The sequence below is a fragment of the Callorhinchus milii genome, unplaced genomic scaffold, assembly GCF_018977255.1.
Source record: "Callorhinchus milii isolate IMCB2004 unplaced genomic scaffold, IMCB_Cmil_1.0 Scaffold12, whole genome shotgun sequence".
Taxonomy (NCBI): domain Eukaryota; kingdom Metazoa; phylum Chordata; class Chondrichthyes; order Chimaeriformes; family Callorhinchidae; genus Callorhinchus; species Callorhinchus milii.
Window position 1 is genome coordinate 16,696,998 of NW_024704753.1, and position 23,923 is coordinate 16,720,920.

The 23,923-nt window shown below is 43.4% G+C and overlaps 2 protein-coding genes across 4 annotated transcripts in view; both read left to right on the forward strand.

The window, feature by feature from the left end:
- The first annotated feature begins 1,951 nt into the window (after positions 1-1,951).
- Positions 1,952-11,259, forward strand: LOC103176706 (wiskott-Aldrich syndrome protein). 2 transcript variants are annotated; one of them, XM_007890415.2, is made up of 7 exons: positions 1,952-2,215; positions 5,653-5,803; positions 7,027-7,069; positions 7,327-7,480; positions 7,768-8,069; positions 9,390-9,492; positions 10,712-11,259. In XM_007890415.2, the coding sequence occupies exons 1-7, from the start codon at positions 2,179-2,181 to the stop codon at positions 10,747-10,749; spliced, it is 828 nt and encodes a 275-aa protein (XP_007888606.1). In that variant the 5' UTR covers positions 1,952-2,178; the 3' UTR covers positions 10,750-11,259. The 2 variants fall into 2 exon arrangements, with proteins under 2 accessions (XP_007888606.1, XP_007888605.2); XM_007890414.2 differs by lacking the exon at positions 1,952-2,215 and adding an exon at positions 3,930-4,055.
- A 3,032-nt stretch (positions 11,260-14,291) lies between these two features.
- Positions 14,292-23,923, forward strand: part of LOC103176707 (6-phosphofructo-2-kinase/fructose-2,6-bisphosphatase 4) — a 50,176-nt gene continuing 40,544 nt past the window's right edge. Inside the window, exon 1 of one of the 2 annotated variants that reach the window (XM_042339641.1) lies at positions 14,292-14,394. The gene's annotated coding sequence lies outside the window, so the exon portion shown is untranslated. The remainder of the gene's footprint in view (positions 14,395-23,923) is intronic. The other variant, XM_042339642.1, reaches the window with a different exon arrangement.

Here is a 23,923-nt window from a genome sequence, read left to right on the forward strand (position 1 = left end):
GGGATATCAGGGCACAAAGCCCTGTGACATTTAAGTTCTCTTTGGAACTATAAGAAGACTAAAGTGCCCTCTGGTGCACGAGACTGACGTCTGCAGCTCAGCTACCAATGCAATATTTTGTATGACAAGCATCTAAGCAGCAAACCTGGGAGCTGTAAAAAAAACATCAGAGTGAAGACATTTAGTGTAAGGCTCCACGATCAGATGGATGTCAGAGATATAAGTCTCACATTTTTAAATAGTCAATTGTCTATATTTAATTGTCGGTCCGATCACATGGTGATGTTTGCAGGACATTGCTGTGCGCAATTGGCTGCTGCGTTTTGCTCACAAAATACAGTCAATCCACTTTACAATATATTCTTTGAAGCGCATTGAGACGTCTCAACGACGTGATAAGGCGCTATATCAAACGCAAGGATTATTATTATTATTATTNAATCACTGAGGACGTCGGGATTCCAAACAAATACTGAAGGTTAAATACTCCACAAAGTGCCTGCAAAATAAACAGGATCATTCAGGGAAAAGATTTATACTTTGCTCTATCTCTGCGACATCATCCACCTCCATCCCTACCTCGACACAACCCAAAAAAAAAACATGTTTTTCTGGACAAACAAAGTATTATTTATACATTATTTATAAAAGGGAATCCCAAGGGCTGGTTGCTTGGTATGGCTTTACTTGAAACGCTCTCAGTTCACCATTAGATGGTGCCCATTGATAAGTTTTGGGCTTGTTTAAATTTTGCCACAATCCATGTAACTTTGAAAGACTCAAGTTGCAGATCACGAGATTGCCCTGAATGAAGGGCCTCTAAGCCCACCCGATCTCATCCTCCCAGAACACCCGCTCTACTGAACGCCCCCCCCCCATCCCCATCACTGCATCAAGCTGTGTGTTAAATGAGTCCAGTATCCAAGAATCCTTCTAAAGTATTGATCTGTTATGTTATAAGGTCCCCTTGAGCCATCTTCTGAAGACGAAAATCCCCAATTTTTCTAATCGTTGCTCTGTAGTTCCGGGAAGCCCCCCAGGCAGTGTTGCACGTGGCCTGTGCCAAAGTTATTAGAGTTTATTGAAGTTTTTATGTCTAACAAATGCAGAAGAATCAATCCCTGTAGCGCATACGTAACGCGTAACACTGGGAATGTGTAAACACACTGCGTGCTTACCGCACGCTGATGACGGGCACATTATTGCGGATTCAAATATTCTAAACACTTGCAGTTTGACACTGGCGCCATACCCCGTCACCAAGACATCTCGAGGTGCTTCACGGGATATGCCGTCAATGCCGTGTGGGACATTGAATCTGTGTGCAAACTGTTTGCTGTGTTTCGAGACGCCTCAAAGCACTTCACAGGATATACTGCAAAGTGAATCGACTGTACATTAAACACAGTATGTTTAATACAGTATAAATACAGTGTATTGCGATGCCTTCAAATGCACTGTTGTTAATTAACAGCGGTGGGGGTGGGGGAAGAGTGCGGAGCGGTGGGGATCTCATCAATCAGGAGTCCTGTAGCTCAGTGGTTAGAGCGCTCGCCTCGCAAGCGAGAGACCCGGGTTCAATTCCCGGCAGGGGGCGAAACCTTGGCCAAGTTTCCTTACTCCGCTCCGCTCCGCTCTGATAAATAACCCTTCGAAAAAAAAACACACACACACAATAACAAAACCCGTCAATTCAATCCCCGGCTGATTGCGCGGGTGTGGGGGGGGCGGGTGGGGGGGGGTGGGGACGCCGCGCCGCCGTGCGCGGGCGGGCGGGCGGGCATCGCCCACGGAAAAAAACTGCCTCCGGTCAATCCATTTCGCGGTGTGTCCTGTGGAGCGCTTCGGGGCACGTCTCGACGACGCGGTGAGAGGCGCTGTAACCAACCGCGAGGAGGAGGAGGAGGATTATTACTATTATTATTAATCACTGAGGGGGGGGGGCAGACAGGGGTGCAGTCGGGGGTCAAAGTACCTCAGGGGGACAACCGGCAGCTGCCGCCACTCACTGAAGTGCCTGTTTTAATGAGTGGCACTTTTTAGTGGCGCAGTTGATTGGCTGTTTGGTTAACAAGTGCGTTTGTTGCGGTTGAGACTGGAGAGAGAGAGAGATTATATATATATATATTGTGATCACTCAGTACTTAACCAGCGCTCGGTGCCGGGGACGGTGTGACGATGAAGGCTCAGTTTATGAAGGTGTTGACCCGCTGCGGTAAATCCAACTCCTCCATCTTGTTTTTTTTTGGTGGTGGTGGGGGGGGAGGAAAGGGACAGTGACGGTTGACGCTCTGCGCGCGCGCGTGACGTCACCGCGTGAGCCGCGAGCGCTGCGTCAACCGTTCATCACTGGCCTCACCACTCTCTTCTCACCGCCACCACCGCCACCACCGCGCGTGTTGGGCGGGTTCACGCCCAATTGGGGCGTTTTTTTGTTGTTGTTGTGTTGCAGTATTGGGCTACTTTTGGGCTCGTGTTTGTTGGACCTTTGGACTACACATGCATTTTAATTTCTTGCAAACCAGTACCTCACCCCCACCCCACACACACCCCTCACCCCCACCCCCACACCCCCCCCATCCCCTCTCCCCAATTAACCCGACCGAACCAGGAAAAGAAACTCTGGAAGCCCGGATGTGTGACTGTCCGAAGTGTCTCCGTTTACGTTGCGCGTCGCGCGTGAGGTCCCACTCTGTCTCACTTTGTTCCTCCTTCACGTCAAAGGGGACAAAAAAGTGAGTCCTGGGTTTCCAATCGCAGCTCAATGACCCCCCCAACCCCACCCACCCCACCCCTGGATCGCGGGTTCCATGCTACGTGCGGTCAGAGAATGTGTCCTGTCTGCAGGGTGGTACCAAAATGATTATCAATAGGATTCCCGCAATCCATCTTCTTAACGCTTGTTGTTTTATTCTCTTCTGGTCGAGTTGTGCTCTTGCGTATTACAGTACTTGGGCTATGCTGCTGACTGTACCACTGCAATCCGGTTGTATGTCTTACAGTTAAAACTCCCGAAATGCCAGGGTTTATCTTTGTGCGTAGCGAGTACCTTCGCGATGCTCCAGCGCAGTGCTGGGGTGTTGCTGCATTGGCGGACGCGCTGTCCTTTGGATGTCCTTCGGAAGGTGTCTGCTTGTTCAGATGGGCGCTAAAGACCCCTTGGCCCTACTCGAAGAGTAGGGAGTTACTCCTGTTGCAATCTCCCAAATAAAATTGATCATTTGCTTCACAGCTATTTGTGAGATATTGTTGTGTGCAAATTGTTACCTACGTCCCCCTACAAATTACAGTCATCATTCTTTGCAGAATATCCTGTGCCGTTGCTTTGATACATCCTCCTGATGCGAAAGGTGATATAACAAATGCAAGGATTATCAGTCTTTGCCTGATTGACCACAGGCAACAGTAATTGAGGGCGTACCTAAAGGCTTCACATGTATTAAGATATGATATGGTATTGCATATACATAATGGAGTGTTGTAAAATAAAAAAAATCGCAGTTACTAAGCATTTAGGTGATATGAGCAGTAAAGGGCTCAGTCACTGAAGAATTGAGTTGAGGCTCTTCATTATGGTTGACCCACAAAGGTAGGAGTGCAGCTCTACAGATTAAAGCTGGTTTAGTGTACTCAGCCTCGTCTTGCGTTAACATTAAACTGACAATACTAACTTCTGTGGTCTTAATAATGTTTCAAACCATCTGCACTTGACCTGAATAGTTTGCAGCTGTATTGTGCTACAACCTCTGGTGAAACCAGATTCTTTCCAATTAAGCAGGATTGATACAGATCACTAAACTAAGATAAGTGTTCAGAATGTGACCTGTCTCAACATGGCTTGACCTGGACCACTTGATGACATTTCCGAAAACCTCTTGTGTAATCGTGTTCACTCACAGAGCATTGCGTAGGCAGTTCTGCTTATCTAATGATGGGGAAGAGCTGACTTGTTTGTTTCCTTTGAATTATTATGTGCCGGAAGGCGCTGACTCATGGGGATGAATGTATAGAACTGACTGGAAAAGGTTATTGGAGTCCATCTGACCAGAGTCATAGTAAGTTTCTTTTCTCTAGCATTAACTGCCGTCCGGTGTGGAGGGCGCTATATAAATCCAAGTTGTTGTTGTTAACTGTCCTCTGGTATCCTGCCCAAATGGGTACTCTTCATGTATCAGCCTACATAGATCACTGTTTTCAGCAGGCTCGGCCAAACTGAAATTGATGGAGCGAGGGTGAAGCAAGTAGCATTTCAATAGCACTTCAATCCTATTTTTATCTACACCTCTCCAAGATTCACCAGATACAAATTGGAAGCAATTTCTACTGTTACATTTACTTTCATTTGCTGTCATTACAAAGGTTGGTATCTTGGGAACTTTTAGTTGCACGGCTAAAATATATTTGGACATACTTGAAGTTTATGAATTCAAACTATATTTCTCAGGGAAGCTGATGGGGAAGGACATATAGCCATTTGGAAGTGAAATCAAAAAGCATTCCAAACCTCTTACTATTGTGTGTAGTTCTACAGCTACCAGCACCCGACATTCAGGTGTACACTTTCCACTATAGAGGGTGTAAATATGGGAAAGTATGTGCAATTATTGGCAGGGCACTATCTTGTATATAGAATTCAACAACAAGTTACATTTGTGTAGTGTCTCATGTCGGGAGGACGTCTCAAGGCGCTGGACCGTCAGGATTCACTCCTATTGATGTGTGCAGTCTACATCCAGAACATGGTCTGACAACTGGGTACCTTTCACCAAGTGGGTAATATCATCCCTTACTATCAGGGAAAATACTTTCTAATGATCGATCACAACCATTTAATTCTAGCCACAAGCACATTGCAAAGAGTTGCTATGATTTAACTGGATGTTTTGGTGCGTATAAACATAGTTATTCACTAAACATAGTTAATGATGCCTACAGTTAGCTAACCGAATTTGCCCTTTAATTGGTGGACATCCTCCACCCCTCCTGATCCCAACCACCAGCTGACTGTCTAGCACCTTGGGACATCTTCCTGATTTGAAAGGCACCATACAAATATAATTTGATGTTGTTGTGAAAGGTGCAATACAAACGTTTGTTGTTGCTTGGTGTATTCATTGTATGTCTCAACCTCACCTACAAGGCCATTCACGGCCTTGCTCCCTCCTACCTCTCCGACCTACTATCCCCCTACCTACCCGCCCGTACCCTCCGTTCCTCTGGCTCCGGTCTGCTCCACATCCCCTGCCCTAACCGCCCTACCATCGGTGGCCGGGCCTTCAGCCTCTCAGCCCCGAGGCTCTGGAACGCCATCCCCCAGTGCCTTCGCTGCTTCCTCCCTTTCCTTCTTCAAGGCTGGTCTCAAGACCTTTCTCTTCGACCGTGCCTTCAGCTCCCCTCTCAACTCTCTACCCCTTCCTCGCTCCCTCCCTTCCCTCCCCTCACCATTTCCCCCCTGCTCAGCTCCAGACCCAACTGTCCAGCGCCTTGGGACGTCCTCCCGACGTGAAAGGCGCTCTATAAATGCAATGTTGTTGTCTCTGGGCTGACTACCCAAGTAAACCATTACAGAACACCAAAACTGAATTTGACCTTAATCATTGTTTATTTGCAAGGTTTGCAATCACCCCTAACTGTTTCTTATCAAATCCTTAGCTCCCAGTCCATTGGCTAAAGACTCTATTGATGTTCAGAGCTCTGATATTACTGCTCTGTGCCGCTCCAGCTCGACGCCTACAGAGAAGGGCAAGAAGAAAGGGAAAAAGAAAGTTGCCAAATCTGAGATTGGAATACCATCTGACTTTCAGTAAGACTAAATACCTTAACTCCCTAATTACACTGTTGGAAAAGAGAAGAGAGTTTGGCCCAGAGTCCCAACCACCAACCAACTCGATAGAATTGGCCATTCACATCATGACATCAATCACATAATCAATAATAATCCCTCCAAAACAATAATAAATTGGTCATTTTCAATCCATGACTGTGTGGGGCACTACTGTGCGCAATTGGCTGCCGCTTTTCGCCTACAAATATATGGTCAATTTACTTTACAATCTATTCTGTGAAGTGCTTTGAGACAAAGAGAAGACGTGAAAAGCGCTATATCAAATGCAAGGATTATTATTATTACACAATTTGTAATGAGGGGTTGGTGTGAGTATGGTTAGAAATGTTCAACTGGATTCAGAAATACTGTATTGAACTCTGCCAGCAAATGCACGTGCATTCTTAATGACAGAAGAAGATTCCTTTGAAGTGGATTCCATAGATTGGATTGACTTGATCCAGTTTGTAAGTTTTTGAACCAAATGTGTAGCATTTGCTGAGTGAATATGGTTAGGTGGTAGCCCATAAAAGGATTGGTGACTAAGGAACTTGAAACTCGACATCTGGAACCTGGCAAGGAATGTGGTGACGGACATGCCAGATGTGGCATTTGGTTTGGCCAGTGGAGTTTTAAATGAGGATGAAGTTTCAATCACTCTTAAGACTAATTTTATGTTTTTATAATGGTTTTAAAATGAGACAAAATGCGGGGGGGGAAAAAACATTAAAAATTCCAGCATCTGAAGACCATAGCAAACCCCTGATCAGAATTTGCTATTGCAGCAATTACTCTGCTCTCTAATTAGCTCATTCTGTTGCTCGCAGCAATTGCTAGGTTTAGGGCTGCCTGGTAACTATGGGTGTATGTGCTTTACTTCTACTAGGAGGTGAATTAAGAGATAAGCAGATTTTTTTTAACAAGATTGGTTTGAATGTACAACAGCCATATAATCTGATCCATCAACCCTACCATCTTCCCATTCCAACTGTTCATAGTAATGAGTTTTAGATGTTGATTGCCCTCTGTGTGAAGAAATAGTTTCTGGTGTTTATGTGAAATGGATAATTTGCAAAGCTGAACCTGTGCTCACTTGGTGTATTTCTTTATTTAACTTGGAGGGGATTGGTTGTGAATATATGTATACTCTGCGCATGTAGCATGTCTGTGGATGTACTATAATTAATTCTTTTCTTCCTTAGGCACCGTGGTCATGTGGGATGGGACCCAGAAAAAGGATTTGATGTAAGACCACAAGCAGTTAATACCATAGTAATTGCATATTGTTAAATACAGGGTATACTTTTGTTATATAATGCAACATTGAGTAGAATGCTATGAATTGTCCAGATAAGAATACTACAAATAAATCAATGTATTGCATGTAGTTACAAGCTGAGGACTGGTTTTATAACCCTAGTCTGGAATCTGATACCTTTTATGGAAAGTTTCCTTGCAAAAATGAGCTTGTGACTTTGTTTTTCAATGTTTGGTAATTTTAGCTTAATAACCTGGATCCTGACTTGGTAAAAGTCTTCATTCAAGCTGGTATTAATGAGTTCCATTTGAAGGATAAAGAAACATCTAAGATGATCTACAATGTTCTTGAGAATAAAGGTGAAATAAACGCTGCGCAGAAAGATGCCAAACAGAAAGGTAAAGAAAACCTTTGTACTGACAAATACTGTTGAGTATCAAAGGGCGAGATGGCCCAAAGACCACAACAATCAAATGCGTTCCATGTAAATCGTTTTATTCCTCATTGTTTGCAAAGAAATGAGTAGTTGTTTGGTTGCTCAATTAATACTCTCACCCGCCAGCTTCGACTACTGCTTCAGGGGGAATGTGTTCATGGCATCAATTCATTTTATTGGAATGAAAGTACCAGTTAAACAGGGGGAGGAAAACATAATACTGTGCTTTTTTTTTCTTTTCAATTCTAGAACCAAAATCACCAGACAAAACTGTCCAACCGACTGCCCAACTAATGGGACCTCAAACATTTGTAACTCAAGTATCATTTCCATTCCAATCTCCTCCATCTCTTCCTATTCCCACTGCTCCCCCATTACCCAGTAGTCCACCTATTCCTCCACTACCTCCACCATTACCATTTGAATCTACTTCCTTCAGTGTGAGCAAACCACGCATGTTTCAAGAAGACTCTGGACTCGCTAAAGTAGATGAATCTCATGGTAGGGGTCAACTCCTGGAATCAATTCGACAAGGCTTTTCATTAAAGCCAGTAAGTATTCGCTAATTGAATTGTGTCTGGGTTTATCAATTGAAGAATTCCTGGGTTCAGAGTTTTAAAATGCTCTTTCAGTGTCTATTTGTAGATGACAGTCTATGCCCTCGTGTTGAACTCTGCAAATGTATGTTATCCTTTCTGGTCTATTTAGCAGATTATCACCAGGCGCAGTGTTGTATGATTTACCCACTGGAAATCATGGTTTGGTATACAGTGCAAGGATTATTATTATTACAATATTCACCCAAATGCACTCTTGAGATGCCCTAAACAAGATCACTTCAAAGTGCTGATTAGTACAACAATTGCCTGGTTATGAATCTTATGTCTCTGATTATGTTGAGCTGGAATACTTAAACCTATTTTTTTTCGAAATGCCAATCTAATTATACTGACGAGCTGAGGAAATCCGTGGCCCTTCAAGCTGGAGTCATGCTTTCGTTTTTATGTATGTTGTATCAGTTTCCCTGTTTCATATGCCACTTGAGAATATCGAGATGGATGGTGTGTGTATGTGTGTCAGAGCTATCTCTTCTCATTAATTAAATTGTCACTTGGCTCAGCCATAATCAACAACAGAAAAATTACATTTGTAAAGCGCTTTTCATGTCAGGAGGACGTTACAAGGCGCTGAACAGTTGGAGTTCAGGACCCGGATGAACAGTCGGGGATTAATCTCTCAAATATAGCACAGAGTTCTGCCAGTGGCTAGTGTATCATCAGCTACTGTATAGTCAACGGAAAATGACAGACTCAATTTGTGATAACTGGTGAGATTTATACCATCTGAAAATTTTAAATGGGATTCATCTCACAAGGACAAGATCTGCAATATTAAATTTGTTGATAATCCCTGGTATTATTTTAATCTGCTTTTGTTTTTTCTTCCTCCGCACCACCCAAAGGGGAATAACCAAGACCAATGTGGTCTTTACACCCTACAGAAATTTACACTTCTCCGGCACCTTTCATGTCGGGAAGATGTCCCAAGGCATCTTTACCCATTATCTATACTTCCAGCAGAACCCCTGACTTTCCTTTCATCCTCGTCTAGGGGTACTGATGTCTGGTCACCTACTGATGCCAAAACCAATGTAAGGTAACTTGGCAAAGGAAATGTCAGATCTTTTGGGTCTCATGTTCAATTCCACACTTTAATTCAGATGCACATACAGAGGGTTAGAACATTAAGCTTGCTGTACCATTTCCTCATGTGCTTTGGCAAACTGGCTGCTGGTAAAGCTCTGCCTACATTTGGCTGAGTGTAGTGACTTAATACAATTTTTTTTCAATGGACTGTTTGGAATCTTTCAGGTATCTCGTGACCCAAAACCAGCTCAGCCCCCTGAAGATGATGATATTGTGGGAGCCCTTAAAGATGTCATACAGAAGAGGACTAGAGCCCTTCACTCGACGGGTGAGCTAATTTTTTTTGCTTTTGCTTGAACCCTTCATGTTCAGCTGGAGTTCTGCCAAATTTATCTCTTGCAGGCAAGCTTTATTTTCCCCCTCCCCTTTGCCGGCTCATTGCTTGAAGTGTATTTGTTGTCTGTGCAGACCAGATATTGAACTTGGGCATTCTTCCAGTCTTCACAGCACAAAATATGTTAGGAAACTGCACGTCCGCTGAGCTACTTGAGTTTCAGCTATTCTTATAATAGTGGTCGCTGGCACACTGGAATGGTTCTGGTCTAGCCACCCATAGAACCAGCAAATACAGAGACTGTTCATGAAACACAAAATGTGCTCTTCTGTAGCACATTATATCCAAACCATTGGTTTCATAGCCAGTTTACTGTCAAGTGTAATTACTGTATTTGTTGGCAAATACTGCGGCTACTTGCACAAGCAGAGTCGCACCGACAGCCAGGAGGTGACTGATTAATTCATCTTGAGAATTATTGACCAAGAGACTAGGAGAAACATCCTTCTCTTTTTGGAGTGCTATAGAATCTTTAACGCTCACCGGGACATGCAAAGGGACCTCGGTTTATGATCATTATCTGAAAAATGACGTTATGAACTGGAATATTGGCTTTTAAATGACCTCTGATCTAGGTATGGGGCATGCTAATTATAATAATAATAATCCTTGCATTTGATATAGCGCTTTTCATGTCTTCTCGACGTCTCAAAGCGCTTCACAGAATAGACTGTAAAGTGAATTGACTGTATATTTGTGGGCAAAAAATAATAATAATTAATAATAATCAAAATAATAATTATTCAAGAAAAAAACCCACTAATAATTTGGTCACTTAATTAACGACTTTTTGGGGGACACTGCTGTGAGCGATTGTTTCACCCACAAAATATAGTCAATTCACTTTACAGTATATTCTGTGAAGTGTGTTGAGATGTCCAGAAGACGTGAAAAGCGCTCTATCAAATGCTATTATTATTACTAATAATAGTCCTTGCAGGTGATATTGCTTGTCACCTCGTTGAGAGGTCTCAATATACAAAATATATTGGAGAGTAGATTGTATTTTGTGGGCAAATTGCACACAGCAGTAACCCATAAACATTCAATATAAAACAAATGATGATTTCTAACAATCTTGAAATGAAGTGGGGCGGGTAGGAAAAACTGCAGGACCATTAAAGTGAAGTTAATCTATTTTTCCCCCTTCTAGGAGATGAAGTTTCTGATGAAGACGAGTGGAATACTTAAATTTACTTCTGGTCACGGCGTCCTTGTAAGGCAAATGCCTTTTTGAAATGTTCCAATGCCTTCGTGTAGTTTGTATTTAACACAGCTGTCTTGATAAACAAGTTTTTTTTTTTGTTTGTTGATAATCACTTTGAGGCCTAATAGCAGAGTGATTCTATCCATGTTGTACAACTTTGCAGACTAGCGTGCGTGTGTGTAGAAAGGTAGAGTCTTGCAGTTTGACATTTGAACCTTGTTGACTTGTTAGGAAAGCCTGTTTCTGGATTCTGTGCATGTTGTCGCTGCAAAAAGCAGAATTTACGTGTTTTGAAGTTTGATTTCCGGGAGCACTATCACCCAGCACCTCCCTTTAACTGGTATCTTGTCCTGGACGTTCTGTTGGGTTCTGTTTCTGATGGTAATTTTTTTTTTTTTAAATGAAAGTAAAACTACTGTGGTGTCTGTCTTTTTATAAATGGAAATGAATTATGCTTGTATTTTTTAAAAAATAAAGAAATGCTGATTGGTCAAGGATATTTATTTTCTCGGCTTTTGAGGAATGCAGTATTTTCCCTTCAGTAATTGTACTCCTGTAAGAAAACCTGAAATTGCTTTTCTGATTCATCCGGTTTTAATCTGCAGTTGGTAGCACTCTTGCCTGAGTCAGAAGGTTATGGGTTTTAGCTTCACATGGGGACCTTGGCCTCAGTCTAAGCTGCTACTCCAGTACAGTGCTAGATGTGTGTTGTGTCGTTGGACGTGCCAAAGTAAGACGTTAAAGTGAGGTCCTGTCTGTCTTCAAGTGGACATTAAAGATCCCATTTAAAAAAGAGAAGGGAATTTTTCCTTGGTCAGCAATTTCCCCCAAATAAAATTAATCATTCGCTCCACTACTGTTTGTGGGACATTGATTTGTACAAATTGGCTACTGTCTGTACCCAGAAATAGTTAATGCCCTTCACAGTATAAAGTGCTTTGAGACCTGTATGAAGTTTCACAGAATGTGTTTGTTTTCCTGGAACTTCCAAGGCACGTATGTGGGTTGACCATGTTCTACCAGTTTAGTTATTATTGCAGATTTTTAAAAAAAATATATATTTTTCCCACCATAACCCTTTCTCCCTGTTAAACAATCCAATTGCCTCTACGGCTTCTGGTTTGTTGCAGTCCACATCTTCAACCCCAAAGAAAGAATTTTTTAAATTTCACTTATAAAACTTCTAACTAGTGTAGATGTAATTTTAAGACTGTTCCTTTGTTTTGAAACTTATTGCTTTGGAACTTGTTGCTCTTCTTCTGGCATGCATTTTATTGCACAAGTGGTTAGTTTTTTTTTCCAATGTGTTTTTGCTCCTTCCCTTTCACTATGAAAATTGCCTTGAGGGAGGGGTAACCAGAGACTAGATTATATCAGGGAGAAATGGGCTTCAGTTATTATGGTAAACATGAAGAGGTTAAAGAGTGTAGTGTTCATATTAAAAAAAAGAATTGGTGAGGAAGATAAAATTCTTCCCTATGGGAGTATTCAAAACCAAGGAATGTAATCCGCATACATGTTCCCAGATCACCAAAAGTAATCCAAGTTTAAATTCAAATTATTCATCACTGATGTGTACTACTCTGATGCAGGGAACACAACAGTCAACACCTTCATCTTCTGAGGTCAAACCCTGTAAAATGTATAAATTTTTCAAAGGAATAGAAGAAAGCCATGTGTGTGAGCAAAGTCCTGCCTGGTGTTTGGTCAGATATAATTTACTGTTTGAATTAAATGCCCTCATTGAAATTAAACCGAAATCCAACTGTCAATCCACTACTGGCATAAAATAGATGATTGTTGTGAAAGTTTGGCTAAACAGGATATTCTTGGCTCTTGACGAATGGTAACTTTCCAAATGCATCTATTTTTATTTGAGTGTCATGGTTGAGTTTACTAGGGGAAGGTTATTGTTACTCATGAGCACTCGGTGGTGGGGAAAAATTTGCAGGGAACCTGAGGCAAGAAGGAAATTTGCAATGGATATTTAAATCCAGCTGAAGGGGCCATTACCACTTCAAGGACACTGAGACTGGTTCCTAGGCATCTATCTGAATGGACTTCCCTCCCCATGCTCCTTCAAGAGGCGTAGGTTGTTGGTTGTTGGGTGTCCGTTACACGAGAAGTTGGTTCAGTTTCACCACAACTGGAGTTGTGTGAAGAATCCGTAATCCTAATGACTGGTCTATTTCACAAAGGGCCTATTTTGAGTTGTGTAATGACCCATAGCATAATCTAATCCAGTTGTTATCCGGTGTGTTTTTAATTATTTTGGTCTTGTTGGACATGTTGTGGGAGAGAGGTATGCGGCTGAGGGGTTTGGTGGGGGAGGTGGGGTCCAATTGGCAGCTGAGGTCTCCTGACAGGGGAAGGGGGTATCTGGGGCTCTGATGGCTCGCATTCTGACATTCCTCACCATGCTTAAGAGCATCCAAACCCTACAGCGATCCACACGTGCATGGAAACTTCCCTATGCCTGGAATAGAAATGCACGCCCTCTCCCTGGCGGGAAGTCTGGAATGGAACACACTCTTGTCTGGAGAGTTGCGCCCTACTCACTTAATTCCAGTCTTCGGCAATGGGAACCCATCGTTCTTGGGCAGGTTTCCTTACTCCACACAGAGCCTAATAATAATCCCTTCAAAAAACAAAACAATAATAAATTGGTCATTTTCAATCTACGACTGTCTGTGGGACATTGCTGTGCGCCATTGGCCGCCGCGTTCGCCCACAAATATACAGTCAATTCACTTTACAGTGTGTTCTGTGAAGCGCTTTGGGACGTCCTCCCGACGTGAAAAGCGCTATATCAAATGCGAGGATTATTATTATTATTATTATTATCGTCGGTGCGGGAACGTGACCATTGGGCGTTTAACTTGCTGAAGCTTACTGCCACTTGCGAGGGCCGGCAAGGCTTCACGCCGCTTGTCCATCTGGGTCCACCCGACCCGGTGGGACTTTGGCTCGCAAGGCTAACACGGAGCCGAGGTCAAGAACTGGAAGGGCGCCCAGCGATTGCAGAGCGCCGCGGAGACTCGCGCGCCGGGAGGGAAGGGCGCCCAGCACCCCGAGGAGGGAGAGGGAGGAGAAAAATTGAGCAGGAAAGGGCAGGTGGATCAGGGGAAGCCACACCATTCCCTGACCCACACACCCACACACACACACACACACACGTGCGTTTTGTTTATTTCCTTGTTGTGCGAGAGGCCCCGCCCTCTCGGGGGGGGGCGCGGGGGCGGGGCGGGGGGAGCGTGTGATGGACAGCTCGGCCCCGCCCCCCTCCGCGGATGCCACTCCGCGTCGGAGGCCCCGCCCCGCGGTGGCCGCGCCCCGAACCACGCCCCCCCCTCCGCCGCCCTTCAGAGAGGGAGAGCACGCCCCGCCCCCCTGAACCACGCGCTGACCCCGCCCCCCTGAACCACGCGCTGACCCCGCCCCCCTGAACCACGCGCTGACCCCGCCCCCCTGCCCTGGCTGACTGACAGCAGCGGCGCGCGGGGCTGTGCGCGCGTGTGTGTGTGTGTGTGTGTGTCTGACACCCCCCAACCGTCGCCGCCTCCGCCGCCGCCCCTTCGGTATGAGGGACTGGAGGTCGGTCGCCGCCGCCGCGTACTCTTTAACCAGAGGTAAGAGGGGGAGAGGGGAGGCGGTGGCCGCCGGACTGACACCAAACGGTTTTTTTTTTCCGAAAAAAAAAGGCTCTCAAGAGCCAGGTTCTGAAGTAAACAAGTGCGGTTAAGAGAACAGTCGGGGTGGGGGGAAGCCCCTGAGGGAGGGAGGGGGGGGGAGAGGCCATTCCTGAGGGGGGGGTGAGGTTTCTGAGGGAGGGGGGACTGTGAGGGGAGTGAGCTCTCTTCAGGGAGGGAGGGAGGGAGGTAACTCCTGGGGCGGGGGCGCGAGGTGGGGGACGGGAACGGAGGGATTTTCCTGAGGGAGTTTTTTTCGGGGGGGGGGGGGAGTGTGTGTGTGAGCGGACGGAGATGGGGAGAGATTTCCTGATGGGGGGGGGGGTGGGGGGGCAGAGAGAGAGTGGGGTCTCCTGAGCGGTCGGGTGCGGAGGGTGGGGGGGGGGGGGGGAGCGGAGCTGGAGGTCGCGGAGTTCATGTTCAGGATCAGCCTCTGACGTTGACTTGTTGGGGGCGGGGAGTGGGTGGGGGAGTGGGGGGGGGAGTTGGCAGTTGAGGGAGAGATGAAGAGGGGTGGGGGGGGAGGGAGGGAGGTATCTGGGGCTCTGGTGGCTGGGAGCAGGCCCCGTCTCTCGGTAACTTATCCCGGTATTGTGGGGGTGGGGGGAGGGGGGGGGGTGATTTCCGGGCTAAACTCGGGGCCCAGGTCTCTCCCCTCCCTCCCTCCCTCCCTCTACCCCCACGGGCTGGTTCCCGGTAGAAATGAAACCCACTGCTTTCGATCCTCGCTCGGTCCAAGAGACGGACGCCTCCGGGAGATTCAGCTCTCAGCCCCTTCACTTCACTTCACTTCCCTCCACTCCGCTCTGCTCGAGGACTTCCAAGTTCTCCCTCGGCTCTGAGAACCTCGAAAACCTCGGGGGGTTATACCCTCAAACCAGAGCTGTCAAGTGGGTTGGGATCACGTTTTACGCTTCGTCAGAGATTGGAGCAATGGGGCAGAGGCTCTCTCTCTCTCTCTGTGTGTGTGTATGTGCTTTTAATCGACTCTTGTCACCGATTTCCAGCAACCAAACGTGCAGTGACCAGCAGCAGTGACCAGCATGTTGTTTTTTTTAACTACACACGCACACACACACACACACACACCTTAAAAGGTCGAGATCACTTCAATCTCACTTCTTGGGAGCAGAACAGGGACGTGGCTTTTTTTTTTGTGTTCTTTTTTCTTTTTTTAAAAAAAATCAATCAATCAAAAGAGCCCGCAGCAGCGCTGTTGTGGGGTGGGATGGTGTTTGTAAACACGTTTGAGTTTTGTTTGCCCAATCGGTGATGTCACCCACACCCCCCTGAGCCTGGTAATGAGCTCCCAGCATCTGTTGTTCCCCACATAATCCACTCAAGGGATAGATTAGCGCCTGAATCCCTTTTGAGTTTCGCCATCGTGGTTTTGTAATCTTACAAGGCTTGTCGGTAGGTGTTGCTGAATTTTAACCGACTCTAGATCATCTACGTTATATAAATTGACTGGAAGGTATAACCCTTGTGATTCGCACTGGAAAGTTTGCAAAGAGCTTGAATGTAGCACCAGTACTGGTGCCCGTGCATTTGATTGCTTATCGATAAGGTTTTTTTTAAAAGACATAAAACTCCTTCAAAACAATCTGATCTAATGTAAGTCATTAATCAGTCTACTGTGTATTTCTAGTCATTTCTCCCCCCCCCCCCCCCCCCCGATGTAATGTCCAGCGAATAATTTATAGAATTGACCTTTTACTATTTATATGCTTTCGCAAATTAGAAAACTTACAACGCCAAAATGTGAACTGTCCTTTCTACCCCATATCCGCACCTTGACTGGCACTGCCTACCACCACCTCTGCAACATTGTCAGACTCCTCACTGCCTCACCCCTCAGGTTGCCGAAACCCTCACCCATGTATTCGTCACATCAAGGCTCGATTATGGAAACTCCCTGCTCATTGGCCTTCCCAACTTCTCTTCACAAGCTGCAGATACTCCAAAACTCTGCAGCTCATATACTCTCGCGCGCCAGACTCCGTGACCCCATCACTCTCCCCCTTGCCCGTTCTGCTCCATGTCTCCCGCCCTACCATCGGTGGCTGGGCTTTCAGCCCCTCTACCCCCACACTCTGGAACTCCATCCCACAGTTCCTTCGCCTCGCTTCCTCCCTTACCTCCTTCAAGACCGGTCTCAAGACTCTCTGATCGTGCCTTCAGTCGCCCTTCTGCCTCTCTGCCTTCCCTTACTCCTACTCCACCCTTCCCCCATGCTCAGGACCTGACCCCTGACTGTCCAGCGCCTTGGGATGTCCTCCCGACTTGAAAGGCGCTCTATAAATGTAATGTGTTGTGAAGTTACATGGGCTATGCTGTTTTGTAGAGGTTATTCCGAAAAGTATTGACTTATGCGGATACTTAAGAGAGGCAGCACACTGTTTTATGTTGATACTTAAGAGTCATTTTTTAAAAAAAAGTACATTCCAGGTTTCACCCACAAAATATACAGTCAATTCACTTTACAGTATATTCTGTGAAGCTCTGAGACATCTTGAAGATGTGATAAGGGGCTACATAAAATGCAAGTATTATTATTTATACTTCTATTCTTGATCTTAAGCGTTTTCAATTCTCTACAAGCTAAGGGTTGAAAATATTGATTTGGAATAAATATACTTGTTCTGCTGCTGATAGTTTGTTCTGAATGGTCTTGTTTTATAGCAGGAGTGAATTTACCCTGTTGTTGTTCTGTAACCATTTAGTTAGTGTATATGAAATTATTTTAAAAAAATCTTGGTTACAGTTTCAGCAGATTTTTAAAGCAAATTTCCCCTCCTTATATTTTTCCCAACCTGTGAAGTTAATATCTCACGCTGGGGTACATTTTATACAGGTCAAGTGCAGCCCCACCCACCTATTCTGCCCCCATCTTAGATCAGTGGTTGAGTTTGGGATGTTTGTGGTCTACATGGCTCTGTAACATACAGTCCTTATTCACTGAGCCATTGGGGTAGAGACTTGCCTTTTAATAAGCAAAATATTCTCTAATGACTGATTTTCCTTCCCCCCCGCCAATGTTTTCTTGTTCAAAGGATTTCCGCCACGTCTGTTCTGTTCCTGTCTTGCTTGTCAGAGCACAAACTTCCTCTTTTTTTCAACTAAATTTCTTTTGTGCAAAAATTATGATAGTGAACCCGGTGATCCCTTCTATGCCTTATGAATCTTCCAAAAGCTCCACAGCTGAACTCAATGCTAGTATGTTGCCTGGATGTAGTCCCCAAACTATTGTCCGTTCTGATTTGTAACAACGACTTGCATTTATATAGCGCCCTTTACGGAGGATAATTTCTCAAAGCTCTTTACAATGGTCGTCGGCCACCAAGCAGGGGAGAGGGAAGATGACCAAAGGAGCTGTTGAAGAGGAAGGCTTTAAGGTGGGATTTAAACACTGATAAAGAGGGGATGAGTCAGAGGAGTGGAGGGAAGAAGTTCCAGAGGTTAGGGGCATAGAATCTGAAATATTGGTCACCGAATGGGCAGGGAATGAGCAGAGCGGGCAAGTGGAGTGGTGGAGATCCTAGGTGAAGAGATTTATGGGTGAGGATGAGGACCTTGAAATTGATCAGTGTGGAACTTGGTGAGGGCTGATTAGATGGGCGTGTGGAGGTTGGTGCGGGTGAGGATGTGGGCAGTGGAGATTTGGATAAATTGCAGTTTATGAATGGAGTTGCTAGGGAGACCAATGAGAAGTGTATTTGAAAAATTCCAGACAGAAGACGTTTTGCAGATCGATTGTGAAGAAAAACAGTCTTGGTCAGGGACCATATATGGGGGGAAAGGAGAGCTGAGGTTTGAACCATATGCCTAGATTGCATATTAGTTCAGTGAGCTTGAGAGAGACGCCAAGGATGTTTAGGAGGTCAGAGCTGGGGTGAGGAGATGTTGGTGGGAGCCAAGGAGGATGACTTCTGTCTTGAATATTTAGTTGCAAGAAAATTGAGCCTCATCTCGACTTTGATGTTTGATAGGGAAATAGACAGAACATCAACATGTTGTTAGAAGTGTGAATCAGATAGTCAGAACATTGTGGCATTTTTTTCTGCTCGATCAATTATAGTGTTTTAATAAAGTAATTTCTAATGGAAATGTAATTGAAGCGCTTTTGATTTAATTGTAAGTTGTTTCAGTGATACTTAAATTCTCTTAACCTTGAAACCGACTGTGATGAGGAATCGGTTAAAATAAAGTTTCCAGTCTGTGCTTGGTGAGTGATCTTAGTTAAGTTGGTAGGATGGATACTTCAGTTGATCTCAACATTTTTCAGCTGGAGAGGGGAAAAATTCGCCAGCATTTCTACTCCTGTTTGCTATGCAATGCAAAGATGAGGTCAGCATGGGAATAGCCTATGGCTGACAAAGTTGCTTATAAATCAAACAAGTCAGAATCCAAGTACCAACACTGACGCCATAGGTCAAATGGCCTCATCTGTGCTATAAACATTCTATGACTTGCTCTTTTCAATGTTTGAGCTCATTTATGAAGAACTAACACGAATAAGGGACTCGAGGCAGCTGACACCCATGCATTGTTTCCCAGTATCAGTCTGTGTTTCTTAGAGAAGAATATTTTTACTGAAGTAAGTTTTGAACACAGACTTCAATTGGAGGATTTTTATATTTATGAGAAGGTTATTATGGACCTTAGCACTGATAGCTTGTGAATTTTATCCTGGCAAATCACCAGGGCATTTTCAGAGCACCGAAATCAGATGTCTGTTTTTTGTTGTACGTGCTTGAAGCAACATGAAGTGCAGTGTCAAACTTGGCTTCTCATTTCACATTGCTGTACTGCCAGAAAAGGAATGGTTTCATTCCTGGATTAACTCCATATTGGAGGCATTATACTGACAACCAATGGACAAGTGAGATTTCTTAATGCTCAATCCAAATGTATGTCAGCAAGTGATAATTAATTCTATTTTTCACTCTCCTGTTTTCCAGAACGAAATATTTTACATAACAATCCTGTGAGTTGTTTCATTGACAGTAGAAGAGGTGGGATTCCATGCCAGAGTTTTTATTTGATGGGTTTATTTATTTCAAGATGCAACTGCAGCCACTCATGACATATGTCTTAGCTAATACTTTATTTAGCTTGCAGACTACCTGTGAATTTGTTCAGATGGAACCAGTTCTCAAGGATTCTTTGGCTACAAGTTCATGAAATTCACTGAATTTTATGGAATCCCACACACCACTTAAACCATAGAAACAACAGTAGAACATGTGCCATTTCTACCTAGTTGCAACTTTTATTTTCTGGACAAAATGCTCCAATCTTTGTCCAAATAGGCCTTTGATGTTGGAAAAAGATGATGGCAGCTTTTGCATGTGGAGATTGTGTATTATTATGTCTTGTAAAGTAACTTTCTGGGATGAGGTTTTGAAGACATTAAAATTTTTGACTCTGGGTGTAGTTTAAAACATCAGGTTTCAGATACTTTTGAAGCATGGTTTTATCATTGTGTGATTTTTGAACTGTTTCATGTCATCCACTCAGATTTTATATTTAGCGTTTAGAATTTGCTCCTTTACATCCTCTTTCCCCTTCAAATATGACACTCAAACATTTGCGCTGTAGTAGTTTGTTTGTTATTGGATTGAGGAAATTGGTAGGGTATCAAAGGTAATTTTATTATTCATATATATATATTGACATTATCACTGTGATATTGTCCATCCTGCTGAGTAATCTCATTATTAGTGCCCAAAGGGTTAAAATGTCTCAATTTATTTTTTTGAAAAGACCTAGAATAAATTTCTGAGCTGTGATTATGGGGAATTGTTTTGGTCGAGATTGTTTTGTAATGGAACATTTTACAAATGCTATTAATCAGTCACCCTGTTGATATGTTGCAAGTTTACATTTTTCTGACTGAGCACATACCACTGTGACGCATGCGGGAGAGGCATTGACAGCAACGGTAAAGAACTATTTTAAAATAATTAATTAAAAGAATGCTGCTAATCCACAACAGATCTATCAGCACCTGAAAGAAAAATAGATTAGCATTTTGGCCCATTATGTTTTTTTAGATGCTGATCTACCCTGTTGTATATTTTCAATATATACTACTTTTTATTTCAGACTTCCAGCAGATACTTTTGAGGCGTGGTTTTATCATGTGTGATTTTGTTTTTATTTCAGATGTCTTGTAATTTAAATTGCCTTTAAAACAAATTTTCCCCTCTTCCAGATTGTTGTCTTTATATATTTGAGATGTATCCTGTTTAGTGGTATGTAAAAGATTCAACTGTAAAAGAAAAACAAAGCTGCCTCAGGGTGGGTCACTCTGACTGACAATGTAGTCAATTAAGGCACAGTACAAATACAGTGCAGTCTTATTAGGGCAGCCAGTTAATGCAACAAACAATTTTATTATGAATGAGAAAGCAAGGCACAAATTGATCTAAAAATGTTTCTGCTGGAATATGTACAGTATTTCAAAGCAGTATTGAATACAATTTGTATTGAGATCCACTTCACAAATCAAATCATTCCCCTGAACACCTTGGTATACAATATCCTCACTGTTCACACTACAAATTGCATTTTGCTTTTGAAAATTTGCAAATGACAAATAAATTGACAGCAGTAAACTTAGTTAAATGTTTTTTCAGTACGTTTATAAGATTGCAAAATTCAACTTTGATCATAACGTAATATGTAGAAGCAGGAGTAGGCCATTCGGCCCTTCGAGCCTGCCCCGCCATTCAATCATGGCTGATCTTCTAATCTAACTCCAGCTAATAACCTGACCCTGCCTTATCCCCATATCCCTTAATCCCTTTTGCAATAAGAAATCTATCTATCTCAGTCTTGACTATGTTCAAGGACTGAGCGTCAACAGCCCTTTGGGGTAGTGAGTTCCATACATTCACTGCCCTTTGAGTGAAGAAGTTCTTCCTCAACTCAGTGCGAAAGGGCTGCCTCTGATTTTTAAGGTTGTGACTCCTAGTTTTAGTTTCTCCAACCGGGGAAACAATCTCCCACTATCTACTCTATCATTGCCCTTTGATGATTTCATAGGTTTCTATAAGATCCCCTCTAATTCTTCTATATTCTAGAGAATATAGGCCCAAATTGGTCAGCCTCTCCTTGTAACTCATCCCCTTCATCCCTGGTACTAACCTAGTAAATCTATGCTGCGCCCCCTCCAAGGCAAGTACATCCTTCCTTAAATGAGACCAAAACTGGACACAGTATTCCAGGTGTGGTCTCACCAGGGCCCTATACAGTTGCAGCAAGACTTCCCTACTCTTATACTCTAATCCTTTCATAATGAATGCTAACATACTGACCGTTCGCCTTCCTAATTGCTGCTGCACCTGCAGACTAACTTTCTGTGATTGGTGTACAAGGACACCCAAGTCCCTCTGGACGCTAACACATTCCAATCTCTCCCCTTCTAAAAAAAAATCCGCTCTCCTGTTTTGCTACCTTGGTGGATGACTTCGCACTTCCCTACATTATACTTCATCTGCCACCTACCTGCTCATTCACCTAACCTATCTATGTCTCGCTGCATTTTTTTTAATGTCGTCCTCTGTGTTGACACTTCCTCCTAGTTTTGTGTCATCCGCGAATTTAGATATTAACTTTGATGTCCTCTTCTAGATCATCTTCAAACAAATTAAGCCTTGAGAGCTGGGGAGCATTGTAATGCTAATGTTACAGATTCTCTCATAGGTCTGGTTTACCTGCTGATCTGCATTTAATCATATACTAATAGACCAGGTGATTGTTGTCAGATTTATGGTGGTATTTACTACAGCTGAACGAAGGTGAAAAGAGAATCTGAACAAAAACAAGAAAATTCTGGAAATGATCAACATGTTAAACAACATCTGAAAGAAAAATGTTTCAAAGGTGAAAAGGTTATTTGAAATCTAGAAATGTAGTACAGCACTGAACAATTACATACCTATCAAACTAAACTATACTACAGTATATGTCAGAGCAGCATCTGAACCATGCAAACCAAGAAGGCTCTGCCTCAGGTCTGCTGATCTCAGCTGTAACATTAATGTGGTTGATGTGCGTCATCTCAATGAACCAGACCAAAGAGTGGAGCAATCCACCAGCCTTCTCATTTCTGACTGTCGCTGAGTTTTTCTTGTTGGACAGGTATGAGGATGGCATTGCCCTTGAAAATATTCCTGTCGACGGCGGGCAACCTTTGTTGCCTGGGCTGGCGAGTTCAAATACTTTGTTGAAGTAATAGAAAGTGTAGTACTTCTTTATATGACACTTCCCATTACAGGAAGGAAAAAGACCATCACTGCTTAAAATAATCCCGTTACTTGTGAGTTCCACAATATCACTGCCCATCTGCCTAAAGTAGTTCCTCCTAAATTCTATTTCTAACAAGTAAAGTAGTTTTAGATCCCTAGACATATTTATGTCCACTGGTTATGGACTTCCCAACCAGTGGAAACAGCCTATTTGTATAAAACTTGAATGAACCCTTTTATAATTTTAAACACTTTGACTTGGTCACCCCTTAAACGTCTCTTCAGTGGAAAAACCCCCATCTATCCTATCCTGATAGCAGTAACCTATCAGCCATGATATCATTTTTGTAAATCTTTGCTGTACTCTTTCCATCACTGCTATAATCCATCTTATAGTTTGGAGACCAGAATTGGACGCAATACTCCAAATGTGGTCTACCTAAGGTTTTGCATAAACTCAGCATCACTTCCTCACTTTTATATTCCTTTCCTCTGGCTATAAAGCCCAAGACACCATTGGCTATTTTATAACCTTATCCACTTGTGTAGCTGCATTTTGAAATTTGTGGTTCTGAATCTCAGAGGATTTCTGTGGCCACTCTGAAAGTAGCCGTATTTTTTGCTCACTGAGTTCACCGGTATCCTGAAAGCTACAGGCAACAGCCACGTAGTTGAGAACTGTAAGTGTAAACCTTGCAGGGACGCCGCCTGTATATTCTGTATATTCCAGCTGCTGTGGAATCTGACCTGCAATATACACAATATACATTCATGGGTTGTAACTCAAAGACTTGGCTCAGAATTGTATTAAAGGGTGGAGTTTTATCCATTATGCAGTATCACTATCTACATTATGCTGATTGTGTATTTATAGTTGTCAGCCTTGGAGTTTCTCCCAGTTTTCTGGCCACAATCTCCCAGATAAAATTGGTCATTCATTTCAGTGGATATTCATGGGGCATTGCTGTATGCCTACAAAATGCAGTCACTACACTACAATATATCCTGTAAAGCATAAGGCATCCTCCCAGTGTGAAAGGCGCTATATCAAATGCAAAGTTTATCATAAAAGTCCTTGTATTTGATATAGTGCTTTATTACATCTTCAAGACGTCTCAACACGCTTCACAGAATATACTGTAAAGTGAATTGACTGTATATTTTGTGGGCAAAATGCGGCAGCCAATTGCGCACAGCTATGTCCCACAAAAGTT

Coding starts and splice junctions, on each gene's coding strand:
- LOC103176706 (XM_007890414.2), top strand. CDS start 3,971: ATGTGCCGGAAGGCGCTGACTCATGGGGATGAATGTATAGAACTGACT. Junction 7,481..7,767: donor GAAAGATGCCAAACAGAAAG/GTAAAGAAAACC, acceptor TTTCAATTCTAG/AACCAAAATCACCAGACAAA. Junction 9,493..10,711: donor TAGAGCCCTTCACTCGACGG/GTGAGCTAATTT, acceptor TCCCCCTTCTAG/GAGATGAAGTTTCTGATGAA.